Source organism: Carcharodon carcharias, chromosome 5 (genome assembly GCF_017639515.1).
Source record: "Carcharodon carcharias isolate sCarCar2 chromosome 5, sCarCar2.pri, whole genome shotgun sequence".
Taxonomy (NCBI): Eukaryota; Metazoa; Chordata; class Chondrichthyes; order Lamniformes; family Lamnidae; genus Carcharodon; species Carcharodon carcharias.
The window spans coordinates 84,572,774-84,597,778 of NC_054471.1; the positions used below are offsets into that span (position 1 = coordinate 84,572,774).

General features: G+C 41.3%; 1 protein-coding gene across 2 annotated transcripts in view; it reads left to right on the forward strand.

Annotated features, from left to right (window-relative positions):
• Positions 1–25,005, forward strand: part of smap1 (small ArfGAP 1) — a 338,415-nt gene that overhangs the window by 36,664 nt on the left and 276,746 nt on the right. For both annotated transcript variants that reach the window (XM_041188201.1, XM_041188202.1), the window contains exon 2: positions 22,784–22,917. In XM_041188201.1, coding sequence (XP_041044135.1) covers positions 22,784–22,917 — 134 coding nt within the window. The remainder of the gene's footprint in view (positions 1–22,783; positions 22,918–25,005) is intronic.

Here is a 25,005-nt window from a genome sequence, read left to right on the forward strand (position 1 = left end):
ATAGCTTGAAGAAAAAGATTTGGTCCTGTTCCTCCATGAGGTGGAGCCAGAGTCTAAATATAGTGTGAAACATTCCCCTCCACCAATGCACATGATACAACATGAAAAAGGGGAACAGCACTGGGGTCTTTGCATTTGCCAGGGAGTAGCATTAGTCTCAGGGAACTTGCTAAAAAGGGGGTGGTTCTTGGGAGAGATCTAGAAATTGTGCCAGCCAACAGGCAAGGCAACAGTCAACATTACAGCAACCAAAGCTCCTTCGACAGCACCTTCCAATGCCACGGCCTCTACTACCTCGAAGAACAAAGGCAACAGATGCCACCACCTGCAAGTACTGCTGCAATTCACAACCATCTTGACTTGGAACTAACTCGCTGTTCCTTCACTGTTGCTGGGTCAAGGTTCTGGACCTCCCTCCCTAACAACACTGTGGGTGTACCTACACTACATGGACTGCAGTGGTTCAAGAAGGCAGCCCACCACCACCACCTCGAGGGCAATTGGGGATTGTCAATAAATGCTGGCCTAACCAGCAATGTTCACATCCCACAAGCAAATATAAAAAAGCAAAATGAGAAACCAGAGATGGGATTTGAACTCTACAGAGTAAGAAAATTCTTGTTGGGGAATGATGTTATTGGTAAAATTGACAATTGCTAATTTAGAATGCAAACTATCTAGGTTTACTACGTTCCACTGGTTAAGGCATGGGACGATACTCTCTCTGCTGTGAACCCCAGGGCTTCCCTTGATTCCTAGGACCTGCTCTCTTGACTCATGAAGATTCTACCTTAGCCAACTTAATTCTAATATGCATAAAAAACCCCTTAGCAGCTTTAAGACTTTCCAGTCTATCTACTTTACTGATTTACAATTGCTCCTGAGTGCTGAAGACAGCCTTTCCCTTTCGCTTTCCCCTTAAAGCAACTACCTCCTAGTCTTAATGCTGAATTCTAATAGGATCTAACACAGATACCTTGGATTTCTTGTAGCAAATCCCAAACCTATAGTCACCACCTGGGTTTCCTATGGTCAAGTCCAAACTTATATGACAATTAACTTAGTCACTACTGGGATTCTTAGGTTAACTAGTCCCGTCCCGTCCGTCCCCCCCCCGCACACACAACCTATGTTTGGGGTCCTTATGGTTGACCCCAAACCTTGCCTGTTGACTGGCACAGCTTCTAGCTCTCTCCCATGAAGAACCCCCTTTTAGCAAGTTCTCTGAGACTAATGCTACCCCTGGCAAATGCAGTGCTGTTCCCCATTTTACAGGCAGCTTATGCAACATTCAAGGCCAAGTCTGAGCACCTATACAATTAACTTTTCTCAAATATTTGTAACTCCTGATCAATGAGAAGTGAGCTTATGGCTTCCCTAAAACAAACGTTGACTTGTACTCTTTCTTACATTTCTGATCCTCAGGCTGTCCTTTTAGCCAATCAGTATCACAGTTTAGCTTTACTGCTAATGCTAGACTCATTGGAGCCTGAATGCAACATGTAGCCCAACCACAACCTCAGTTCACTTTTTGTTCCTTAAAGCTACGTTACACTATTTTACACTTAAAGGGATGCCAACAAAGATTTCTTATCAATATTCCAATAATGCATACAAATTAAGACATTCTATTCCTAAACTTATGTACAGTGAAATTTGATAACTTAAGCCTTATTAATAACACAAATGTGTCAATGAGATGAAGCCTAACACAGGCAGGCGTCTGGACTTAGCCACAGTGTATGCAAGGTTTTTGTGCAAATTGCACAGCCAAGCCATGCCTTAGTGTAGAACTTCAAAAGGACATAGGTTGTTGGAATGGGTGACCAAGTGACAGATGAAATTTATGTGGGAAAGTGTGAAGCGATTCATTTTGGTAGGCAGAACATGGAGAGACAATATAAAATAAAGGGTACAATTCTAAATGGGGTGTAGGAGCAGAGGGTCTTGGCTGCATATGTGTGCATAAATCATTGAAGGTGGCAGCTCAGATTGAAAAAGCGGTTAATAAAGCATACAGCATTCTAGACTTTATTAATAGGGGCATAGGAGGTTACCTTAAACTTGTATAAAGCACAGGTTCACACTCAGCTGGAGTATTGTATCCAATGTTAGGCATCATGCTTCACGAAGGATGTGAAGGTGTTAGAAAGAGAATGAGAAGGAAAGAAAACACATTGGAGAGGGTGCAGAAGAGGTTTGCAAGAATGGCTGCAGGGATGACAAACTTCAGTTATGAAGATAGTTTGGAGAGGTTGGGACTGTTCTCCTTGGAGAGAAGAAGGCTAAGAGGAGATTTGATAGAGATGTTCAAAATCATGAGGGGGCTGGTCAGAGTAGATAGGAAGAAGTTGTTCCTACTCGTAAAAGGAAGAAGAATGAGAAGGCTCAGATTTAGTGATTTGCAAAAAAAGTAAATGTGACGTGAAAAAAAACTTTTCACTGGAAGTGTGGTGGAGGCAGGCTCAGCTGAGGCATTCAAGAGGGCATTAGATGATTATTTGAATAGAAACAATTTGCAGGGGTACAGGAAAAAGGTAGGGCAATGGCACTAGGTCATAATGCTCATTTGGAGAGCTGGTTCAAACATGATGGGCCAAATGGCCGCTTGTGCCATTAAAATTCTGTGATTCTGAGTGCAGAAAAGACTCATGAGAATGATTCCAGGGATGAGGAATTTCAGCTTATAAGTAGATTGGAGAAGTTAGGACTGTTTCCTTGGTGAAGAGAAGGTTGACAGGAGACCTCCAAGAATACACAAAATCAGGAGGGGCCTGGACAAAGAAGTTAGAGGAAAACACTTCCCATTGGGGAAGGGTTGAGAACCATTGGATACAGATTTTAAGGTAATTAACAAAAGAAGTAATGGAGACATGAAAAGCTTTCTCATGCATTGAGTGTTTGGGACCTGGAATGTAAAAGCAAATTACTGCAGATGCTGGAAATCTGAAATAAAAACAAAATACTTGAAATACTCACTAGGTCAGGCAGCATCTGCAGAGAGAGAGTTAGATCGATGACCTGCCATTAGAACTTTAAGATCTGGAATGCACTGTGTGTTTTGGATGCAGGTTCAATTGAGGCATTCAAGAGGGGATTGTCTTATTATCTGAGAAGGAAGAATGTGCAGGGCTATGGGGAGACGGCAGGTAAGTGGCACTAGGTAAATTGCTCCTTCGGAGAGCCAGCACAGATATGTCAGGCTGAATAGCCACCTTCTGTGCTGTAACTATGCTGTGATTCTGTAAAGGCAATAATGTGGATTGGTAGTACTAAAGATTCAGTGTCTTTCTAAGAGTTCTGAGTTTTAATTTTAGGCATAGCCTGTATTCCACTGTGCTTGCATCTTTGGACCATCTACAGCTTGCTGGGCTTTGTCATGGAAAGACAAGTTGACACTTATAACTCAGTGTCTTTGAGAGGCAAAATTTATGGGGTTCTAAGGTTTGGAAAGCAGTCAAGTTATATCCATTAGGCTTGCTTCAGTACTGTGCATGAGACTCAGTTAACCGGCTCTTCAGGCACTCCACCTCCCTCCATGCGCAGAGCCTGCAGATTGTGTATTGGGCTGAGCAGCTATCTCAGAACCCATCTGACCAGAGTGGAAGCAAGTTATCCTCTATCCCAAGGGACTGACCAAAAAGAAGTGTATGAAAAGAAAATCTGGTTGAGAATTTTCCAGCCTGTGTCCTGAGTATTGCTGAAGGTCTCCAGCTTGTTGGAAGAATAGAAAAGCAGAATATTTAAATGGAGAGAGACTACAGAATGCTGCAGTACCGAGGGATCTGGGTATCCTTGTACATGAACCACAAAAGTTGTCATGCAGGTAGAGCAAGTAATTAAGGAGGCAAAACTGAATGTTGGCCTTTATTGAATATAAAAGTAAGGAAGTCTTGCTACAACTGTAACTATATAGGGCGGTGGTGAGACCACACCTGGAATAGCGTGGAGCTTTGGACACCTTACTTAAGGAGGGACATACTTGCGTTGGAAGCAGTTCAGAGTACGTTCACTAGGCTGATTCCTGAGATGAGGGACGGGTTTGAGGAAAGGTTGAGCAGGTTGGGCCAATACTCATTGGAGATTAGAAGAATAAGAAGTGATCTTATTGAAACATGTCCAAACGGGCTTGACAGCATGGATGTTGAGAGGATCTTTCCCATCGTGGAGGTGTCTAGAACTAGGTGGCACACTTTAAAAAGGGATGTCCAGTTTTTTAAGATGGAAATTAGGATTTTCTTCTCTGAGGATTGTTTGCCTTTGGAATTCTCTTCCCCAGCAAGCAGTGGAGGCTGCGTCATTAATATACTCAAGGCTGAGTTAGACCGATTTTTGATTGTCAAGGGAGTTGAGGGCTGTGAGGGTAAGGCAGGATAGTGTAATTGAGACCATAGTCAGATCAGCCATGATCTGCGGAGCAGGCTCGAAGGGCCGCATGGGCGCCACTTCCTAATTGCATGTATCAATTGTTTCAATTTATGCCATCTAGTATCAGCTTCTGATACTGAAATAAAGAAGAAAAATGAGCACTCCGTGTGAAGGAGAAACTTGGATACTATGACCCAAAAATTATATGCTCCAGACACAGGATATCTGTGAAACCTTTATATATGTTTCAGTGGGTTTTTATTCTTTGAACTGCAGAGGAAAGAAATTGACAAAATGAGCCTTTATCTTTTTGAGTGTGTGGAACCACCTTGATAATGAAGAGGTGTGATGTTACATGTTTTAAAAAGTATTTACCTGTATAATAATCTGGTGCTATAGTTCAAAACCATTTAGGCCTTGTTCATAGCTTTCGTCAGATGTGAATATTAGAAATTTAAAACATTAAACAAAGCATCTGAATATCTATTGCAAATGAAACATTTGATAAATTCCATGTTATTACCATTTACACCTGTTGGGTTGAACTGTGTGGGCAGTTTTCTATACTTCATTCCTATTCTTCTAATGCAGCATTTTCATACTGACTCCCTGATGAGGGAAACGGCTTTCTATTCTGCTCAGCATGAAATTAATTATCAGAATTTCAATTCTAATAAGACCCTGCTGTTTGGCACTGATTTCTTTCACACCTTCCCTTCTTTCTCTACTTTGCCCTGCCAACCATCCTAATGGATTTATTCAGATTTTTGCTCGGGTTATATTTTAATTTACATAGGTTATTCCTATCTAACCTCCCATGTCTAACCCGCTTGAGCCCGACAAGCTCCCCTAGATTTCTGCACTCCACAGATTCTGGCTTGAGTCTTCCCAATTTTAATTACCCCACCTTTGGTGGCCATGCTTTCAGCTGCCTAGATCCTAAGCTCTGGAATACCCTCCCTACAGCACTCCTCTCTACCTTGCTTCCCTCCTTAAGATACTTGTTAAAACCTGCCTCTGTCTGAGCTTTTGGTCATCTACCCTAATATCTCTTTGGCTTGATGTCAAATTTTGTTTCATAGCAATCCTGTAAAACACCTCAAGATGTTTTATGTGAGAGCTAGTATGTTTTCGTAATCTGTATTTTACAATAGGAGATGCCCTACGTTAATTGGGGGCTGCTTTGAATGATGTGCTCAAATTATGCAATATTCAACCTTTAATGTTGCAGTCACGTTTAATAATGTACTATTTTGTGTAATGGTGATGCATTGTCAACTTAGTCTTTTAAAATGCCAAATTATACTATTGGGTGACAATTGATTCATGTTCAGTTTTTGAAATACTCAGCTGCAATGATTGCTTATGGACAGAACTAGTAGTTGGGCAGCTTGTAGCTGTTAAACGGACTTGGTACTGTATATACTTTGAACCTCCAATCAGTCCAAGGTTACGTAATTTTTGATCAGTTTTTCATTGCAATTACAGCAGTTGATACTAAACACTTGGCTGTATTTTAAGACTATCTGTAAAAAGAGTCAGTGTCCTTACAGAAGAAGGCCATTTGGCCTATTGAGGCTATGCTGGCCCTCGGGCATTCCATTCAGTCCCAATGACCCTTGTAACCTTCCTAAAGTATGAAAAAAACATATAGAAGCCTTTGTGACTAATAGCATAAATCTGCCAACCACACAAGATGGCATGTGTGCCCGGTACTGTAATGGTGGGGAGGGTTAATGAGCATTTGGAATGCAAAATCACTGCTCGTTTCAAGGGAAAACCTGCACACAAGGTCACCAAGTTGGGTTTTCATTGTTTTAGTACCTACAGATGACTGACCCCTTTAAGTATGCTTGGACCCCCTCTTATCCTCCTTGCAATAACCTGAGTAGTTAGTTCCTTATTTAACTGAAGTTGGCCAAATCCCTGGAGGCAAAATACAGACCAATCTGGGGAGAGGGGAAAATGGCTGCATGAGATGAAGGAAACCCAAGTTAATAACTGTTAAAAGCAGAATCATTATGCTGCCCGACAGCAGCTAATATGGATTACAAAATAGTTTCCTTAGAACACATTCCTGTTTTGCTCAGAAGTTTTGTCTGATCTGCAACTGACGCAAGTGGGAAAGTGACCAGAAAAGATGGAAGCCGAGTGAAATTCCTGGGCAGAGCTGCTCTTTCTAAGTCACTTTTGTCAGGCCATTATCTGCCCAATAATGGAATGTTATAGCCTGGTTGTTTGGTATCCAAGAAAACTCCCCAACTCTCTGACCCTGATGAATCAATATAATGATACCATTCATTGAACATCAGATTTCCAGGCTGCCTTTTCCATGTTACAACTGGAGCAACGCTATAGCAACGACTGGTAAGCTAAACATGCATGTTATGCTAGGAGGAAAAGCTGTCACAACTGCAATTTGGCCTGTAAACCCTCCCAGTGACCAGGATACACCTGCCTGTAGAAATTCTCCCCAGTCACTTTAACCACATCTTGCAGGGGCATACATTGGGCCACAATATCTGCAACTTGCTAAGTATCTCAGTCTGATTTCTCCTGATTGTTTTGTGCATGTAGTAACTTTGGTTACATTCAGATTGCAGTTAATTTCAGATATGAAACTGAGGAAAGAAAATTTTTAGTCTGCAGACTTAATCTGTGTTGGGTTTCATTGTACATTTCAAAATAAATAAAACCTGCCACCTAAGAAACTGAAATCGCAGCACCAAGATTTTTAATTTTAGTATTTGGTTCGTATATGTAAAAATCACTTTTAAATGTCGTCTTTGATTTTGCTGAATGTTGAATATGTGAAGGGTGTTAAGTGCTTTCATAATTTACTGCCAGTTGAGATCAGAGAGCTGCAGCTCATTGCAATTTTTAATTTGTTCATGGCTGTCAAATGGTAGCTTGCTCAAGCACCTGTTCTTCATGTGGACTTCAGACCATGTGTCAGCAATTGGGTTTATAGCTGAATCCTGTAGAGTCTGAAACTGAACACCTACATGTGTATCCTCCTTGGTAAAGTTCACTGAATATAAGGATCAAGAGGGAGAACCCTGAATGAATTCATCACCTGTAATCCTGAGATAATTGAAGCTAGTTGTATTATGTTCTCCCTCTGTATTGTGCTGAAACTATTCGGCCCAAACAATGGATTAAATCAGAGGATCTTGTTGATTAGCATGGCTCACTCTTTAACACCACGTAAGAAACTAAGATATCAAATGAGGCCTTTCAGTAATTTTTTGACAGAAATATTAGATTGAATGGACATTCCCATGCTTCCATGTAAATACTTGTGCTTTTAAAAAAACACCTGCTCTTAAATGGATTTTTAGTTCTTCCCAATTTTATGAATAGATTGTAGTTCAGTATGTTCACTCATGACTGTCAGTGACTTCATAGTTTTTAAACAAGTATAGAGGTAGCTAAATGAGGGGGAAGAATTAATAAAAAGGGACAGTCTGATAAGGAAAAGACAGGAGTGATGAAGAAAGTGACGTTGCAAGGCTGTAAAGTACCTAATCGAAAGATGAGATGCTGTTCCTCGAGCTTAAGTCGAGCTTCCTTGCAACAGTGTAGAAGGCCAAGGGCATAGGTGGGAGTGGGACAGAGAATTAAAATGGCAAATGATCAGAAGCTCCAGGTCATGTTCACTGTCTGAATGAAGATGTTCCACAAAACAGTCACCAATCCTGTATTTAGTATCTCCAATATAGAGGATATCCCATTGATCAGCAAAAATTGAAAGAAGTGCAAGTAAATTTGTTTGCTTCAGCTAGAAGAACTGTTTGACTCCCCTGCACCCTTTGAAGGGAAAGGGCTGGTTTTGTATCTCCTGCATTTTCATGGGAAGGAGAGTGGGTGTTGGGGCTGATTTGAAGGGTGAGCCAGGATGTTGCAGAGAGAACAATCCCTTTGGAATGTGGAAAGGAGAGGAGATGATGTGTTTTTTGACATCATCCTGGCAGTGGAGGCAAATGGCAGATGATGATCTCTTGAATCTGGAAGCTTATGGGGTAGAAGGTGAGGACAAGGAGAACTCTTTTTTGGTTCTTGGAGCGAAAGGAGAGGGGGTGAGAACAAAAGTGCATGAAATGGATGAGACGAAGTGTAATCAGGGTCACTACAGGAGTCAGTGGACTTATAAGAACATAAGAAATAGGAGCAGGAGTAGACTATTTGGCCCCTCGAGCATGCTTTGTCATTAAGTAATGTCATGGCTGATCTGATTGGCCTTAATTCCATTTTCCTGTCTGCTCCCCATGACCCTTGACTCCCATGACAATCAAAAGCTGTAAAAAAAATCAGTGTTGAATGTATTCAATAAACAAGCCTCCACTGCTCTCTGGAGTAGAGAATTCCAGAGAACGAACCTCAAGAGGAAATTCTTCCTCACCTGTCTTAAGTGGGAGACACCCCCCCACCCACACCTATTCTGAGCTCTCCCCGATTTCTAGATTTCCCCCAAAAGGGAAGCATCCTCTCATCTACCCTGTCAAGTCCGCAAAGAGTATTATATGTCTCAGTAAGTGCCACTCATTCTTCTAAACTCTAATAAGTATTGAACTCAACCTGCTCAATCTTTCCTCATTAGCCAAACTCTTCATCCCAAGAATCAGCATAATGAACCTTCCCTGAGCTGCTCTCAATACAAATATATCCCTCCTTATGTAAGGAGACCAAAACTATACACAGTATTCCAGGTATGGCCTCATCAATGCCTTGTACAGTTGTAGCAAGACTTCCCTTCTTCTATACACCATCTCGCTTGTATAAAGAACATATCTTTTGTTTTCTGTTGGAATGTGGATTAAAATTACAATGGCTGCAGTTCAAAAGACATGTCTACTGGAATGGTGAGAGGGATAAATGCAATGTTGTTGTCCTGGAACAGAGTGTACCATGAAAGACAGGATGGTGCCGAGGAGTTGTCGGGTCTAATGGGGAACTGCCTGGCAACAACATTTTAATTGGCTTCTGACCAGGGTATGTGTGAGGGCAGTGCAGCAGAATAGCTTCTAGCCTGAAAGGAAAAAGACTTAACCCCCCCCCCTTCCTATGCGTGTAAGATTCCAGTAATTCTACAATAATACTGGCTGGCCTTTCCTCCTCATCTCTCTCCAACCTGCTCTCTCTCTGAAAACCCCTGTCAAGAGGCAAAAGGGAGCATTGCTGTGAAAGGCAAAGTGAACTAAAGACAAATTACTGGAAGACCACCTCGTGTCGTCAACTGAAGGGAATTTGGAAGACATCAATCAAAATCAACCCATCGAGTCCTACACTCTGGAATTGGTGCTATTGAACTGTTTTAATCCACTCTTAAAATCCATGATTTTGTGTGTCTTGTTTGTAGGTGTATAGTAAGGGGTAGAATTTAGGTTATAGAGTTAGAAGTTAGTTCATATTAATTTCTTTTGCCACCGGTTAAAGACAATTTGTCAAATAAACAGTTATTTACTTATTAAGGTTACAAACCTGGTCCTCGTATTCTGTTAACCTAAATTAAACAAATAGGTGGTTTGATCAAACTTTTTCACATTTGTCACAGCTCAGAGTAGTGGGGCTTGATCTTGCAGCACACTATCCCCAGTGAGTTGTGACAAAGTTTGGGGGCTGAGGTCCAGGATATTTTGGAACTAAAGATAATGATGATTTGAGTGTAGATTTAGTAATTAATAAAAGCTAAAAGGAAACACCAGCTTTGCACTGTCCAAAAATAAGATAGCACTGGAAACTGCTAAAGCTCTCCTGCAAGTGGAAGAGATGTCCCTGAAAACTTTACAAGGGATCCCAAAATCCAGATTAATTGAATTAGCAAGTAAATTAGGAGTAGGATTGCCTGCCAAAGCTAGGAAGGCAGAAATGACCGAAGAGACGGCACAGCATTTGAAATTGGAAAGAATGCTTGAGAGACCGAGTTCTCAAAGGTTTGTTCATTGGAATGGGCTCAAATTCAGTTGCAAATAAAAAAAAATTGAAACTAGAGGCAGCAGAAAAAAGGCCAGAGGAAGCAAAAGAAAAGGAAAAAGAGAGCATTTTGAAGGGAGTTAAAAATGGTGAGGTTAGCTAGGCAGGAGAGAGAATTCCAGCTTGGAATGCTGGCAATTAAAAAAGAGACACCATTAGGTGAGGCAGGACTTATTTCTGGATGAGAACTTTTTGGGAGATGTTTAAATGTGAAGCTGTTCCTAGGTTTGAGGAAAAGGATATTGAAGCATTCTTTATTTCATTTGAGAAGATAACTAAACAGATGAACTGGCCAAAGGAAAACTGGACATTGCCCATGCAGAGCAAATTGACAGGTGGAGCACTGGAAATTTATGCTTCACTGTCAGAGGAGGTTTCTAAGGATTATGATGTGGTGAAAAAGGTTATTTTAAGTGCGTATGAAGCATACAGACAAAAGTTTCGAAATTTAATGAAACCACCTGGGCAAACTTAGATTGAATTTGAAAGGGTTAAGCAAAGTAGTTTTGACAGGTGGGTACGAGCATTAGGAGTTGAAACTACCTATGACGTTCTCAGAGACCATTCTCATGGAAGAATTTAAAAACTCCCTACGTTCTGTAATAAAAACCTATGTTGAAGACCAAAGAGTTGCAACTGCTAGACAGGCAACAGTAATGGCTGACAATTGAGCTATTCCATTGAACTAAACCTTTTTTCCATCACCCCCATAAATTTGTCGAGGACAGAAAGTGGGAGAGTGAAAGGAAGGCAAGAAACAAGGGTAAAGAATGGATAAAAACAAAAAACTGCAGATGTTGGAAATCCAAAACAAAAACAGAAATACCTGGAAAAACTCAGCAGGTCTTCTTCCTTCTCCTCCTCCTCTCTCCCCCACCACAACCACCCCCCACCCCCCCAAAACCGTAAACCAGCTTTTCTTTCATCCCTTTCCTATTTCTACTTAGTTCTGTTGAAGGGTCATACGGACTCAACGTCAACTTTGTTCTTCTCCGCCGATGCTGCCAGACCTGCTGAGTTGTTCCAGGTATTTCTGTTTTTGTTTTGGATTTCCAGCATCCGCAGTTTTTTGTTTTTATCTCTGTGTTTAATTGGCTGCCACTTCTCTTCAAGAAATGCCTACCTTGAAGTTTTGTTCTACTCTCCGTCAGGATTTTCGAATCTCTCTCTTGCCTTGTTCACCTTCATTACTTTCCATTTCACTCCTGGTGTTTGACAAGTTGTTTACTAAAACCCGCTTTCACAGCCATATTTCCTTTCTCAGTGACTGTCTCCGTATCCGGCTTACCCCACGTGGATTTCAACTGAAATTCCATCCCTCATGTTTCAAACCCACCCAAGATTACAGGTATCTCCGGGACATAAAACGTTTCTCAGACTGCTGTTCCCGTCGCATTCTGAGATCCACACTCAGTGCCATGCGCCGCCATATGAACACACTCGACCTCTTCCTCCAGCAGCACCGCCGCACCCTTTTTCAAAGCTATGCGTGCCCCCAGTTTCATCTTATTCTTTGTCTCATCCGATGCCTCAACAAGAAACTTTTTCTCCTTCTCTCAAGTGCTAAGGAACGCAAGCTCCAACAACTCATCGACACCAACACCCATCTAGGACCCTCCACCCCTGCCTGTCCCTCCGTCCCCACCCCATCTTCCAATCCCAGCCCCGGCCGTGTATTCACTATACCCCCTGACCTTGCCCTCTCCGACACTGAACGTTCAGTGCTCAGCAAAGGACTTAGTTTCATACCCTTATGCCCTCATCTCAATGAATTTCAGGCTCGGCATGAAGCTGAACTCTTCTTCCGCCGCCTTCGTCTCCATGCTCACTTCTTTAGGCAGGAGTCCTCACCCCGTTCAACAGATCCTTTTACCTACCTCCAATATGCTCCATCCACTTGGATCCCTCCCTCTGGATTCTTACCATTCTTGATCTCTTCATTGAGAACTGTCGGCGTGACATTAGTCGTCTCAATTTCTCTGCTCCTCTCACCCATACTAACCTGTCTCTCTTTGAACTTACTGCACTCCATTCTCTCAGGTCCAACCCTAACATTGTCATCAAACCCGCTGACAAGGGTGGTGCTGTTGTTGTCTGGCGCACTGACCTCTACCTCGCGGAGGCTGAGCGTCAACTCGCAGACACTTCCTCCTATCTCTCCCTGGACCGTAACCCCACCACTGAACATCAAGCCATTGTTTCCAGGACTGTCACTGACCTCATCTCCTCTGGAGATATTCCTCCCACAGCTTCCAACCTGATAGCCGCCCAATCTCGGACAGCCTGCTTCTACCTCCTACCCAAAATCCACAACTAGGACTATCCCGGTAGACCAATGTGTCAGCCTGTTCCTGCCCCACGGAACTCATTTCTCGCTATCTTGACTCCCTTCTCTCTCCCCTTGTCCAGTCCCTTCCCACCTAATTCCATGATTCCTCGGACACCTTACGTCACATCAACAATTTCCAGTTCCCTGGCCCCAACCACCTCCTCTTCACCATGGACGTCCAATCCCTCTACACCTCCATCCCCCACCGGGATGGTCTGAGGGCCCTTAGCTTCTTCCTCGAGCAGAGGCCCGAACAATCCTCATCCACCACTACTCTCTTCCGTCTGGCTGAACTTGTTCTCACACTGAACAATTTCTCCTTCAACTCCTCTCACTTCCTCCAAATAAAAGGTGTGGCTATGGGTACCTGCATGGGCCCCAGCTATGTCTATCTCTTTATGGGGTATGTGGAACATTCCTTGTTCCAGTCCTACTCCGGCCCCCTCCCACAACTCTTTCCGGTACATCGATGATTACTTCGGTGCTGCTTCATGCTCTTGTCGCAACCTGGAAAAATTTACTAATTTTGCTTCCAATCTCCACCCCTTCATCATTTTCACATGGTCCATCTCTGACACTTCCCTTCCCTTCCTTGACCTCTCTGTCTCAATTTCTGGTGATAGACTGTACACCAATATCCATTACAAGCCTACCGACTCCCACAGCTACCTCGACTACAGCTCCTCACACCCTGCTTCCTGTAAGGACTCCATCCCATTCTCTCAGTTCCTTCTCCTCCGTCGCATCTGTTCTGATGATGCTACTTTCAAAAACAGTTCCTCTGACATGTCCTCCTCCTTCCTTAACCGAGGTTTTCCACCCAGACCTCCCTGTCGCTTGCCATTTTAACACTCCACCCTGCTTTCTTGCCCACGTGTCTGTCCTTGGCTTGCTGCATTGTTCTAGCGAAGCTCAATGCAAACTGGAGGAACAGCACCTCATCTTCCGACTAGGCACTTCACAGCCTTCCGGACTGAATATTGAATTCAACAACTTTAGATCTTGAACTCCCTCCTCCATCCCCACCCCCTTTCTGTTTCTTCCCCCTCCCTTTTGTTTTTTCCAATAATTTATATAGATTTTTCTTTTCCCACCTATTTCCATTATTTTTAAATGTATTCCACCCATGGTTTATTTCACTGCCCCCCCACGAGAGCTACCTTACTTGTCCTGCTCTCCAATCTTAATTAGCACGTTCTTTTAGATAATATCACCACCTTCAACACCTCTTTGTTCTTTTGTCTGTGACATCTTTTGGTTATCTGCCCCTATTACTGCTTGCTTGTCCCAACAAACCCCCCCCCCTTCTTCCTCCCCCTCCCCCATAAACCAGCTTATCTTTCACCCCTTTCCTATTTCTACTTAGTTCTGTTGAAGGGTCATGAGGATTTGAAACGTCAACTTTGTTCTTCTCCGCCAATGCTGCCAGACCTGCTGAGTTTTTCCAGCTATTTCTGTTTTTGGTAAAGAATGGATAGCTGGGAATACCTTGAGATCTCCTCCCCAGATCAGAAAAGAAGGTACTGAGGGTGGAGGTGAAACTCGAAGGCTTAAGTGTTTCCATTGTAATAAAGTGGGACATTCGTTCAGAATGCTGGAATTTGCGTGGGAAGCCCATGGGACTTATTGGAATTCGTAAGAGTGAGTCTGAAAAGGGAACTCAAAGAAAATGCCTCAGATCAAATTGTAGCTTTTAACTACAAATAAGGGTCTGGAGGTAAACACTGCTGTGAATGCAGGTGAAGTGAATAAGGTAGATGAGAGATATAATGGGTTTCTGTCTAAAGGAAAGATAACCTTTTTTTCATCAAATGATGCCACTAAATCCATAACTATATTAAAGGACACAGGAGCTACTCAAACTCTTTTGCTGGAGAAGAACCTAACTTTTCCTCCAGAGAGTTCAATGAAAACTAAAGTATTGGTTAACAGGATAAGTGGAGACTATATCCCGGTTCCATTGTACAAAGTGCAAATGGAGTGTGATTTGTTGTCTGGATCGGTGGTTTTAGGAGTGGTTAAGAAATTACCAGTGGATGGAGTTGATTTTCTCCTGGGGAATGATTTGGTAGGAGTGAAGGTTATAGCTTCACCCATAATTATTGAAAATCCGAGAGCTGTTAAAGAGACAGAGCAGTTACAAGAACAAGTTCCTGGTATTTTTCCATGTGTGGTGACCAGAACAATGGCTAAACAAAGCCCATCACCAGAAGGCACAGTAATACCATGAGCAGATGCTAGAGTAGCTGAAACTTCTTTTAAGGATGAGCATAATTCAAAGGAGGTATTTGGCATGTCTTCATTAATTGAGGCTCAGAAAGCAGATCCAGAGTTAAACAAGTTAGCACAGTCAGCTCACGTTGAAGCTGAGGTGGAAGGAGTTCCAGAGTGCTATTCCATTAAAAGCTGAGTTCTGGTGAGGGAGTGGAGATACCCTCACAGACCTGTGGATGTGGAATAGGCAGTTATTCATCAGATCGTGGTGCCGGTCAAACATCGTGAAGAGATATTGCGAGCAGCGCATGAAATTCCTATGGCAGGTGTTATGACCCATGCAGTTGGTAAAGCGGAGTTATTTAAAAATCCCAGAGGGAAATTCTAAACAATTGTCATAACCTATAATTTTAAGTGTTGTGTTTGAGATGCGACTCTAAACTCAGGAATCAAACCACTAGTTCTCAAGACTTTATGCTAACTAATTGAAAAATTTTATTAATTTACACATTAAGATATATTTACACATGGCTACAGATTACTGCTATCATAACTTATAACAAATTCCCAAACTAATCTCCATTAAGGGAACAGCAACTCATAGACTTAACCAAACATCAGGCAAAGCATTTTCACCATACAAATTCAAAATGAGGTTCTTTCCACTGTGGAGCCAGTTGGAGGCTTACAACTGCCTTTTGATCTTACATTGTCTCTACCCTGTGCACCTGAAAACTACTGATGTTATACCTACCAGCCCCATTGAATATTAATTCTCATTGTATCAACAACCTCTTTGAACTTCACCTTTTAACAATGAAACCCCTTTCATAATACCAATTTAATTAGTAATATAAACATATTGCTTGGTAGCTGTCAGAAAAGTGTCAAGTTTTCACCCCACTTCTTGAATGTTCTACTCAGAAAAAAAAATGCACGCTATCTCTGTTTATATTTCAAACTAGTACATCAAAACAACCAGACTAGCTGGCCTTGATCCAGTTAAGATGTACCCACATTTTGTAAAATGTGTCTGGCATGTCAGGTAGTAGGTAAACCTCAGTATGTAATCAAACCAGCACCTTTAATACCCATACCAGTTTTTGAAGAGCCATTCAGTCGGGCATTAGTAGATTGTGTAGGACCATTACCCAAACCAAAAGCAGGACATCAGTATATCTTCACAATCATGGATATGACAACCTGATTTCCAGAAACTATTCGTTTAAGGACAATTACAGCTAAGGTGGTAGTGGAAAAGTTAACTCTGTTTTTCACATGTTATGCCCTACCAATTGAAATACGATCAGACTAAGGTTCTAACTTCGTGTCTAAATTATTCCATTTCATAATCAGCAATTTGGGTATTAAACAACAAAAACTGCCACCTATCTCTCACAGACACAGGGAGCTTTAGAAAGATACCATCAGACACTCAAAACCATGATTAAGACCTATTGCCATGAATACCCAAAGGATTAGATTTCTTAGTATTTGCTACCAGAGATTCTCCAAATGAATCTGCTGGATTTAGTCCATTTGAATTGATCTATGGTCATGAAATAAGTCCATTAAAAGTGATTAAGGAAAAGTCCTTAAAGCAGAAAAACGAATCCCCCATGTTGGATTACGTGTCCATCTTTCTAGAAAGACACTCAGGAGCATGTAAAGTAGCATGAGAAAACATGAGGCTTTTGGGAATGTGTGGGTTTTATAGGAAGTTTGTGCCTAATTTCAGCACAATAGCTGTATCTCTCACCAATTTGTTAAGAAAACAGGCAAAAGTGGAATGGTTAGCTGAATGCCAAGCAGCCTTTCAAAAACGGAAGGCAATCTTAATAAATGAACCAGTGTTGGCTGCCGCTGACTTTACCAAACATTTTAAAATGGCAGTTGATGCTAGTGACTTGGGGGTAGGTGCAGTCCTATTACAAGATGTTAAATTAGAGATCGAGAAATTGGTGGGGTACTTTTCCAAGAAACTAATTCAATATCAAAGGAACCATTCTACAGTAGAAAAAGAAACTCTAGCATTGTTTTTGTCTCAACACTTTGAAGTTTATGTCTGACACGATAACCAAGAAACACTCTTTTACACTGACCATAATCCGCTGGCTTTCGTTGAAAAGTTTAAAACTCGAAATGTGAGACTGTATAGATGGAGTTTATTGTTTCAATGTTAGGATTGTTTGTTTACATTGCCGGCAAAGATAATGTGATCGTTGATGTATTGTCCCGGGTGTAAAATACTAAAATAACTTAAAGGGGTAAGAAATGTTGACGATTGTGTAAGGAGAAGGAAGGATGAATGGAAGTAAATCTCTCGTGTTTTGTTGTCCATGTGTCACATACCTTGTGATGAAACACATTTTGAAATCGCGTTTCATAATTTTTATTTGTTTTATTTCTGTTGGACTGTGGATTAAAATTACAATGGCTGCAGTTTGAAAGACATTTCTACTGGAACAGTGAGGGATATATGCAATGTTGCTGTCTTGGAACAAGTGTGTGCCATGCAAGACAGGTTGGTGCCGAGGAGGAGTCTGGTCTAATGGGGAAATGCCTGGCAACAATGTTTTAATTGGCTCCTGACCAGGGTTTGTGTGAGAGCAGTGCAGCAGAATAGGTCCTAGCCTGAAAGGAAAAAGACCTAAACAATATCCTGCTTTTTTTATTCTTCCAGAGTGGGCAACCTCAAATTTTCCCACATTTACTACTCAATCTGCCATTTTCTTGTCAACTCACTTAACCCATTTATCTCCCTTAGACTCTGTGTCCTCACAACTTGCCTTCCTACCTATCTTTATATCGTCAGCAAAATTGGCTACAGTACACTCATTAAAAATAAAATACTGCGGATGCTGGAAATCTGAAATAAAAACAGAAAATGCTGCAAAAACTCAGCAAGTCTGGCAGCATCTGTGGAGAGAGAAAGAGAGTTAACATTTCAAGTCCACTCAAGAGTCAAAATATGGACTCGAAACATTAACTCTGTTTCTCTCTCCACAGATGCTGCCAGACTTGCTGAGTTTTCCCAGAATTTTCTGTTTTTATTTACAACACATTCAGCCCCTTCATCCGAGTCATTAATATAGATTGTAAATAGCTGAGGCCCCAGCACTTGATTCTTGTGGCACGACCCTAGTTACAGTTTGCCAACCTGAAAATGAACCATTTATTCAGACTGTTTCCCGTTGGTTAGCCAATTCTCTATCCATGCTAATATTTTACCCCAACACCGTGAGCTCTTGTGCAGCAACATTTTCCCAGTTCAGACGAAAGGGCGCAACCTCACATGACCTGAAATGTTAACTGCTTCTCTCTCCACTGATGATGTCTGACCTGCTGAGCGTTTTCAGCGTTTTTTATTTATATTTCAAAATATCATCCCAGTTGCTTTATAATCACCTCAAATTAGTTGAGACACCTGGTGAATGGTCTAGCTGAAATGTCTTACTATTTTGGCAGGAGAGAGATACTGGAGTGGCTGCTGTTTTCGGGTTGTGAATTGGGAATTCAACTTTCTAATTGGCATTGTATCACAACTATAAGGGACATACTATTCACTATATTCTGATGGGAAATTAATTCAAACAAAGGAAAATACTGCATTCATCTATTCATATTATAGAGAGAACTATTAACCAACCTTGATCAGTCAGATTTCCAGCATCTGCAGTATTTTGCTTTTGATCAGTCAGCTACCTTGAGGCAAGTTTTGGAATGATTAAACTGAAAATTGAAGAATGACTGTGGTCCAATATGAACCCAAATATGAGAATTCCATTTTTTGAATCTAATCTAAAATTTGTGATCCATTCATCCAATTATAGCAGAGAGCTCTGCAGCAAATAGATAGCATTATGCCAATTTACTGTGTTCACTTAAAGCTAATCAAGTGATCTCTCACAGTGGTATACTTTAATAAAAAGTTTTTTTAACAGACAGGAGAAATTGTGAATGTTGTAATTTTTAAAAAAATCTTAGAGTTGTAGTTAAAGTCTTGGTTTAGTGTTAACAGGTGTATCAGTCGTAGATGTCCAATCTTGGTTCTTTTGCCATCATCAACCCTTGATTTCTCTATTCTTGCAAACATCCCTGCCCCATCTCTCTCCTCCCTTTCCTCTCAAGCCCCTGAATACATTACCTTCCAAGATCATGCCAACCTTTCCCAGAATACCCTGTTTGAATTTCAACTTCATGGTGCTGCTTCCCTCTGGAATGCTCCCCGCCCCCCCCGCCATTTCTCACACCCTCTCACTTTCAATGTTCAGTTCACAAGTTAGGATTCTAATTACCAGAATTTCCCTTGGATTCTAAAGGAATCAAATGCCTTTAGGCAATTCAAATAGAACCATAGAAAAGTCACAGCACAGAAGGAGGCCATTTGGCCCATCTTGTCCATGCCAGCCCAAGGACACCCAGGTGCCCTTTATAATCCCACCTTCCTGCACCCGGCCCATAGCCCTGCAGCTTACAGCACTTAAGGTGCTGTACTGCATCTACTGGTTTCTCTTTATCTACTCTGCTTGTTACCACCACAAAGAATTTTATTTAAATTTATCAAACACTATTTTCCTTTCATTCAATCAAGTAGTGTCAACATGGTTTTATTGTGATTCTTCTAAATGTCCTGCTGCTGCTTAATGGATTCCAGTATTTTCCTGATAGGCTAACTGGCCTATAGTTTCTAATTTTCTGTCTCCCTCCTTTCTTGGATTAAGGTGTTAGATTTGCAATTTTCCAATCCACTGGGCCCTTTCCAGGATCTAGGAAATTTTGGAAAATACTGGATATTGGTTGACAGCTTATCCCCAGAAATAGAGACAGAAGTCAGGAAGGTAAGAGTAGGATGGCCCTTGTGAAGGTGTGGGGAGTGGAAATTGGAAGGCAAGTTGATGAAATTTTCTGATCAGGGCAAGAGCAGGAGGAAGTGGCACAGTTTAGTCATCAATGTGCCAAGACAAGGTGAAGGTGGGGGATCCAAGCAGGACTAGAACAAAATATCCTATATATCCCATGGAAAGGTAGGCATAGCTAAGACTAACATGGATTCCCATCGAGATGCCTTTTGGCACAGGGTGGTGGTGGTGGATTGGGACTGGTTGGACCTCCATTTGGGGAAGAAACAATGCCCGCAGGTTGCCCTGGTGAAGAAGGTTGGAGATCGAGAGGGACTAGGCACCCATGGTAAAAAAAAAGGAGACTGAAGGTCAGGAAATATCTGAACTGAAGGATGGCCTTTGAAGAGTTGTGAAAGTAGGTAGGAAGTGACTGGGTAAGGGGAGAAAAAAATGGTTGAGATAACAAGAAATAAGATCTATGGGCAAGAACAACTTGAATCGATAGTTCTACCAGGGCAGCCTTGTCTGTGGATTTTGGGAAGGAGGTGGAAGCAGGCCTTGCAGAGTTGGGACTAGAAGGCTGAGTGAAGGAAGAACTCCAGCAGAGTTGAGGTCAGTGACAATCTGGGAAACAATGACTTGATTGAAGGCAGTGGGGTGCCTGAAAATATTTAATAGGTAATCACATTTCAACAAGGTGCAAATAGCTGCTTAACTGCTCCAAATTAGCCCACTCAATGCAATTTAAAGTAGCACCTTTTGTAATAGATGCCAGTGGCAAACGATCAGAACCATTTGCCCATTATCGATAGCTATGTCATTTAAATGGGGGTGGTGTGGACTGTGTTCCGTTCTATCATTCCTATTGAGAATTGCTGCCTTATGGGAAAATATCTAAATTTACTAGTTTAATTTTTATCTTTTAACCTGCTTTCCCAGTTTTCCTAATTTTACACAGAATGGGAACGTTTTCCAGGATTAAATTCCTCCAATGCCGCATTTTAGAGACCTAAGTAAGACAATATCCCTTCTTACCCAAGTAAGGGATTAGGGTAGACCATTTCTCCTCATCTATCATTTCAGAAATCAGCTTTGTTGCCATCTTTTTGTTGTATGTCTGTGTGACCAGAGTTGAACAGTACGGTAGATGTGATCTTGGCAAAGTTAAGATGCAATTCCAGAATTACTTCCTCTGGCAGCCTTTAGCTGTACATCCTAGGACCTTAATATGCTTTCTTGCTGCCTGCAAAATTGAATCTACAGTTTCAATGGTCTATCCACCACAAACTCCCTGCTTGAGAACATTACAATTAATATATCATTTATCTTTTTAATCTTTAAGTCCATGATTTTATCCTTGGCTTTGAAAGCCTTCATTATCTCTCTACCTTTTGCCCTAGTCTGTCATTGGTTCTTTTTCCCCTTCCAAGAAGGTTAAATAAGTTAGTTTCTTTGCATTGTAAAGAGCCTGTTATGAATTATGATTGGCCAGGCATACCTCCTTGTGTTCAGTGGTATCAGTTGCTGCCATGAAAAATCTGAGCCTTTTGGGAGTTGATTTAAGCTGTCATACATCTACTTAGTATGGATAACCAAGGCATCCCCATGTTATGCTGTTGTATTGAGTACAGACAATTTGTGTTTAATGTTTTTCCCTTCAAGGCCCTACCCCTCATTAACTCTGCAGCCTCCTCTGGCCCTATAACGTCCACCCCAACTTTCATGTTTTGCACATCACCCAAAGCCTTTGAAGGCAAGGCTGCCAGTGGTGGGGCAGTCTAGGTCTCATGCTCTGGAATTTCTTTCCTAAATGGCTCTCTTTCCCCCCTTTTTAAGATCCTCCAGCTTTTTGATCAAGTTTTTGCTCATTTTCTGAAATGTGGAAATCATTCAGGTCTCTCTGAAGGTAGCATGTCACAGAATTTAATATTGGCTTATGAGCTGTGTACTCAGTTAGCAGTAAAATTTTCCTATCTGGGTTTCCATGGGATGAATTTTCTTTTTGTTGATAGTTTTGTACTCCAGATATCAGTTAAAATGTTAACATCCCAATTTTGAATCAAACACTATGATTTATTTTTTCCTCTCTTTTACTTGCCAAATGAGTCTGCATTTGAAATAAAAACAGAAAATTCTGGAAATACTCAGCAGGTTGAGTAACATTTGGGGAAACGGTTAAACATTTCTGATTGGTTTCCAGCATCTGCAATATTTTGCGTTTGTATTAAATTCTGCATTTGAGTTCATCTTGCCACTTGTTATTGTCATTTAAGCCATATTTTCATATTGCTAATGATTTTATTACTTAAAGCTAAATTGAATAATTGGAATACAATTTCTATGAATTTAGCGAGTTGGTTACTCAAATGGAAATTTTAGGCCTAGAAGTAAGGAGCCGATTAAAAGCTAGATTATCTCAAATGCATTTTTTTCTTGATAAAATTTAAGTTTTATGCAGTAATCTGTGATTTTTTTGCAGCAGCAAATGTCTGCTGAGTGACGAGGTTTCTCAACCAATTTGAAACCTTTTTCATTAACTGTAACATAATAATGCATCTTCAGTTCCTTACGTACCCTGGAACTGGCTTTCATCTGTCACAGCATTGGCAGATAAACATGCATTGAGAAGTTAAGTTTCTTCCATTGCAATTAAAATGATTTTTGTCGTGAGCTTCTCTAAATAGCACCCAAACCCCTCAAGCACAGCTGATAAAACTTCACTGATTCTCTGATTATTCTTTTTGTGAAATTTGACGTTGCATTCCATTGAACTGACTAAGTGTTTCTTGAACTTACCTTGCTTGGTAGGTTTACTAGCCATGGAACACTAGCCTTAAATGTGGCTGATTTATTGTCATTTTTGATTCTTATCATGGCTTTCTTTTTTTCCTTTATGTACAGTTGTTTTGAATCTGTTTCCATACTCCAGTATTTGGATTTCCACCAAATGAGGTGGAAGGCCTTAACTAGAAAAACAGTCATGAAAATTATTCTTCAGTTCATGCAAAGAAATTTGAGGATTTCAACTTGATTTTTGTGCTCCTTTTCTCTGCAGGTCCAAGATGGGCTTCCTGGAATCTTGGTGTTTTTATTTGTATCCGGTGTGCAGGGATCCACCGAAACCTTGGCGTTCATATATCCCGAGTAAAGTCGGTTAACTTGGACCAATGGACACCAGAACAAATACAGGTATAAGCCATGTCATCAACTTCAGTTTGTGTTGCTTAGTACATCCTGCTTCACTGATGGAGTTTTAAATGTCACTCTTAGCTGAAACTATTTTTTTAATAACATTGTAATCTTTTGGATGTCGGCTTTGTGGTGCTTTGGCCACCTTGCAGGGAATTGGGTCCTGTCAAAGAAGTCTCCTAGTAATACTTGAAGGAGGATGGCATCCATTTCTGTGTACAGGAATATCTTGCCATCAATCGTTGGAAAAGGGAACAAAGTTACCCAATCCTCTCAAGACAAAATCATTTCTGCACATATAGTTTATATGGTAACACCTGTTTTAAAGTCAATTTGCAATGGCAGCTATTTTTATTATAGAATGATTACAGCACACAAAGCCATTCAGCCTGTCATGTCCGTGCTGGCTTTCTGCAAGAGTGACCCTGTTAGTTCACTCCACTGCCCTTTCCTGTAGCCCAGAATTTTTTTTAAGGCGCCATCCAGTTCCCTTTTGAAAGCCACGATTGAAGCTGCCTCCATCACATGCTTGGGCAAAGCATTCCAGGCCCTAACCACTTGCTGCTGTTTACTCATGTTATCATTGCTTCTGTTGCCAATCACCTTAAATCGGTGTCCACTGGATCTTGACCCTTCCACCATCTACTCTGTCTGGACCCTTTGATTTTAAACACCTCTATAAAATATCCACTCAGTCCCTCTTCTATAAGGAGAACAATCCCAGCTTATCCAGTCTATCGTAACTGAAGTGTCTCATCCCTAGAATCATTGTTGTAAACCTTTTACTGCACCACCTCTAAAGCATTGCATCCTTCCTAAAGTGCATTGCCCAGAATTGAACTGAACCCTGCTTTTGTACTGTGTGCCTCTATTTGTAAAGCCCAGGATTCCATTTACGTTTTTAACTGCCCACCCTATCTATCCATCTTCAGCAGTTTGTGCACATAAGCTCCCATGTCCCTCAGCCCCTGCACCCCATTAGCAGTTTTATTCTTTATTTTGTATTGCCTCTCCTCATTCTTCCCACAAAAAAATGATCACTTCACACTTCTCTCCGTTAAATTTCACCTGCCACATGTCCACACTTTTATTTTAACCAGCCTGTCTGTTTTCTGTGAAAAACAATGGTTTTGCTACTAACCCCAGGGGAACCCCATTGAAAATCTGCCTCCAGCCTAAAAGAACAAGTGTTTGCCACTACTGTTTCCTGTTACTTAGCCAATTTTGTAACTATGTTGCTATGCCCCCTTTATTTCATGGGTTTCACCTTTATTGGCAAGCCTGCTTTGTGGCATTTTATCAAACCTCTTTTGAAAGTCCATGTAAATGCAACAGCTCTCTTTGTTTCATCAAAAAACTCAATAAAATTAGGTGAACGCGAGTTGCCTTTTAACAAATCCATGTTGGCTTTCTTTAATCCACTTTTTCTCAAAGTGAATTTTTTTGGTCACAGATTACTGAACATAAGAAATAGGAGCAGAAGTAGGCCATTCGGAGCCGCGAGCCTGCTCTGCCATTCAATAAGATCATGACTGATCTGTTGGTGTTTCGAATTCTACATTGTCATCTATCGCCGGTAATTTTAGACCCTTGTTAGGCAAGCGAATCAATCTAGCTCCGCCTTAAAAATATTCAATGATTCCGCTTCCACTGCCTTATGAAGCAGTGCGTTCCAAAGTGTCTCATCCCACTGAAAGAAAAAAAATTTCTCCTCATCCGTCCTAAAAGGGTGACCCCTAGTTCTGGATTCACCTGCAAGAGGAAGCATCCTTTGCACGTTCACCTTGTCAATACCATTCAGGATCTTATATACTTCAGTCAAGTCACCCCCTCACTCTTCTCAACTCATGGAAACGAGCCCAATCTGTCCAACCTATCCTCATGAGACAACCCGCTCGTTCCAGGTATCAATCTAGTAAACCTGCTTTGAACAGTCTCCAATGCATTTACAACCTTCCTTTAAATAAGGCGACCAAAACTGCACACACTATTCGAGATGCATTCTCACCAATGCCCTGTGTAACTGAAGCATAACATCCTTACTTTTACGTTCAATTCCCCTCGTAATAAAGGGTTGCATTCCATTAA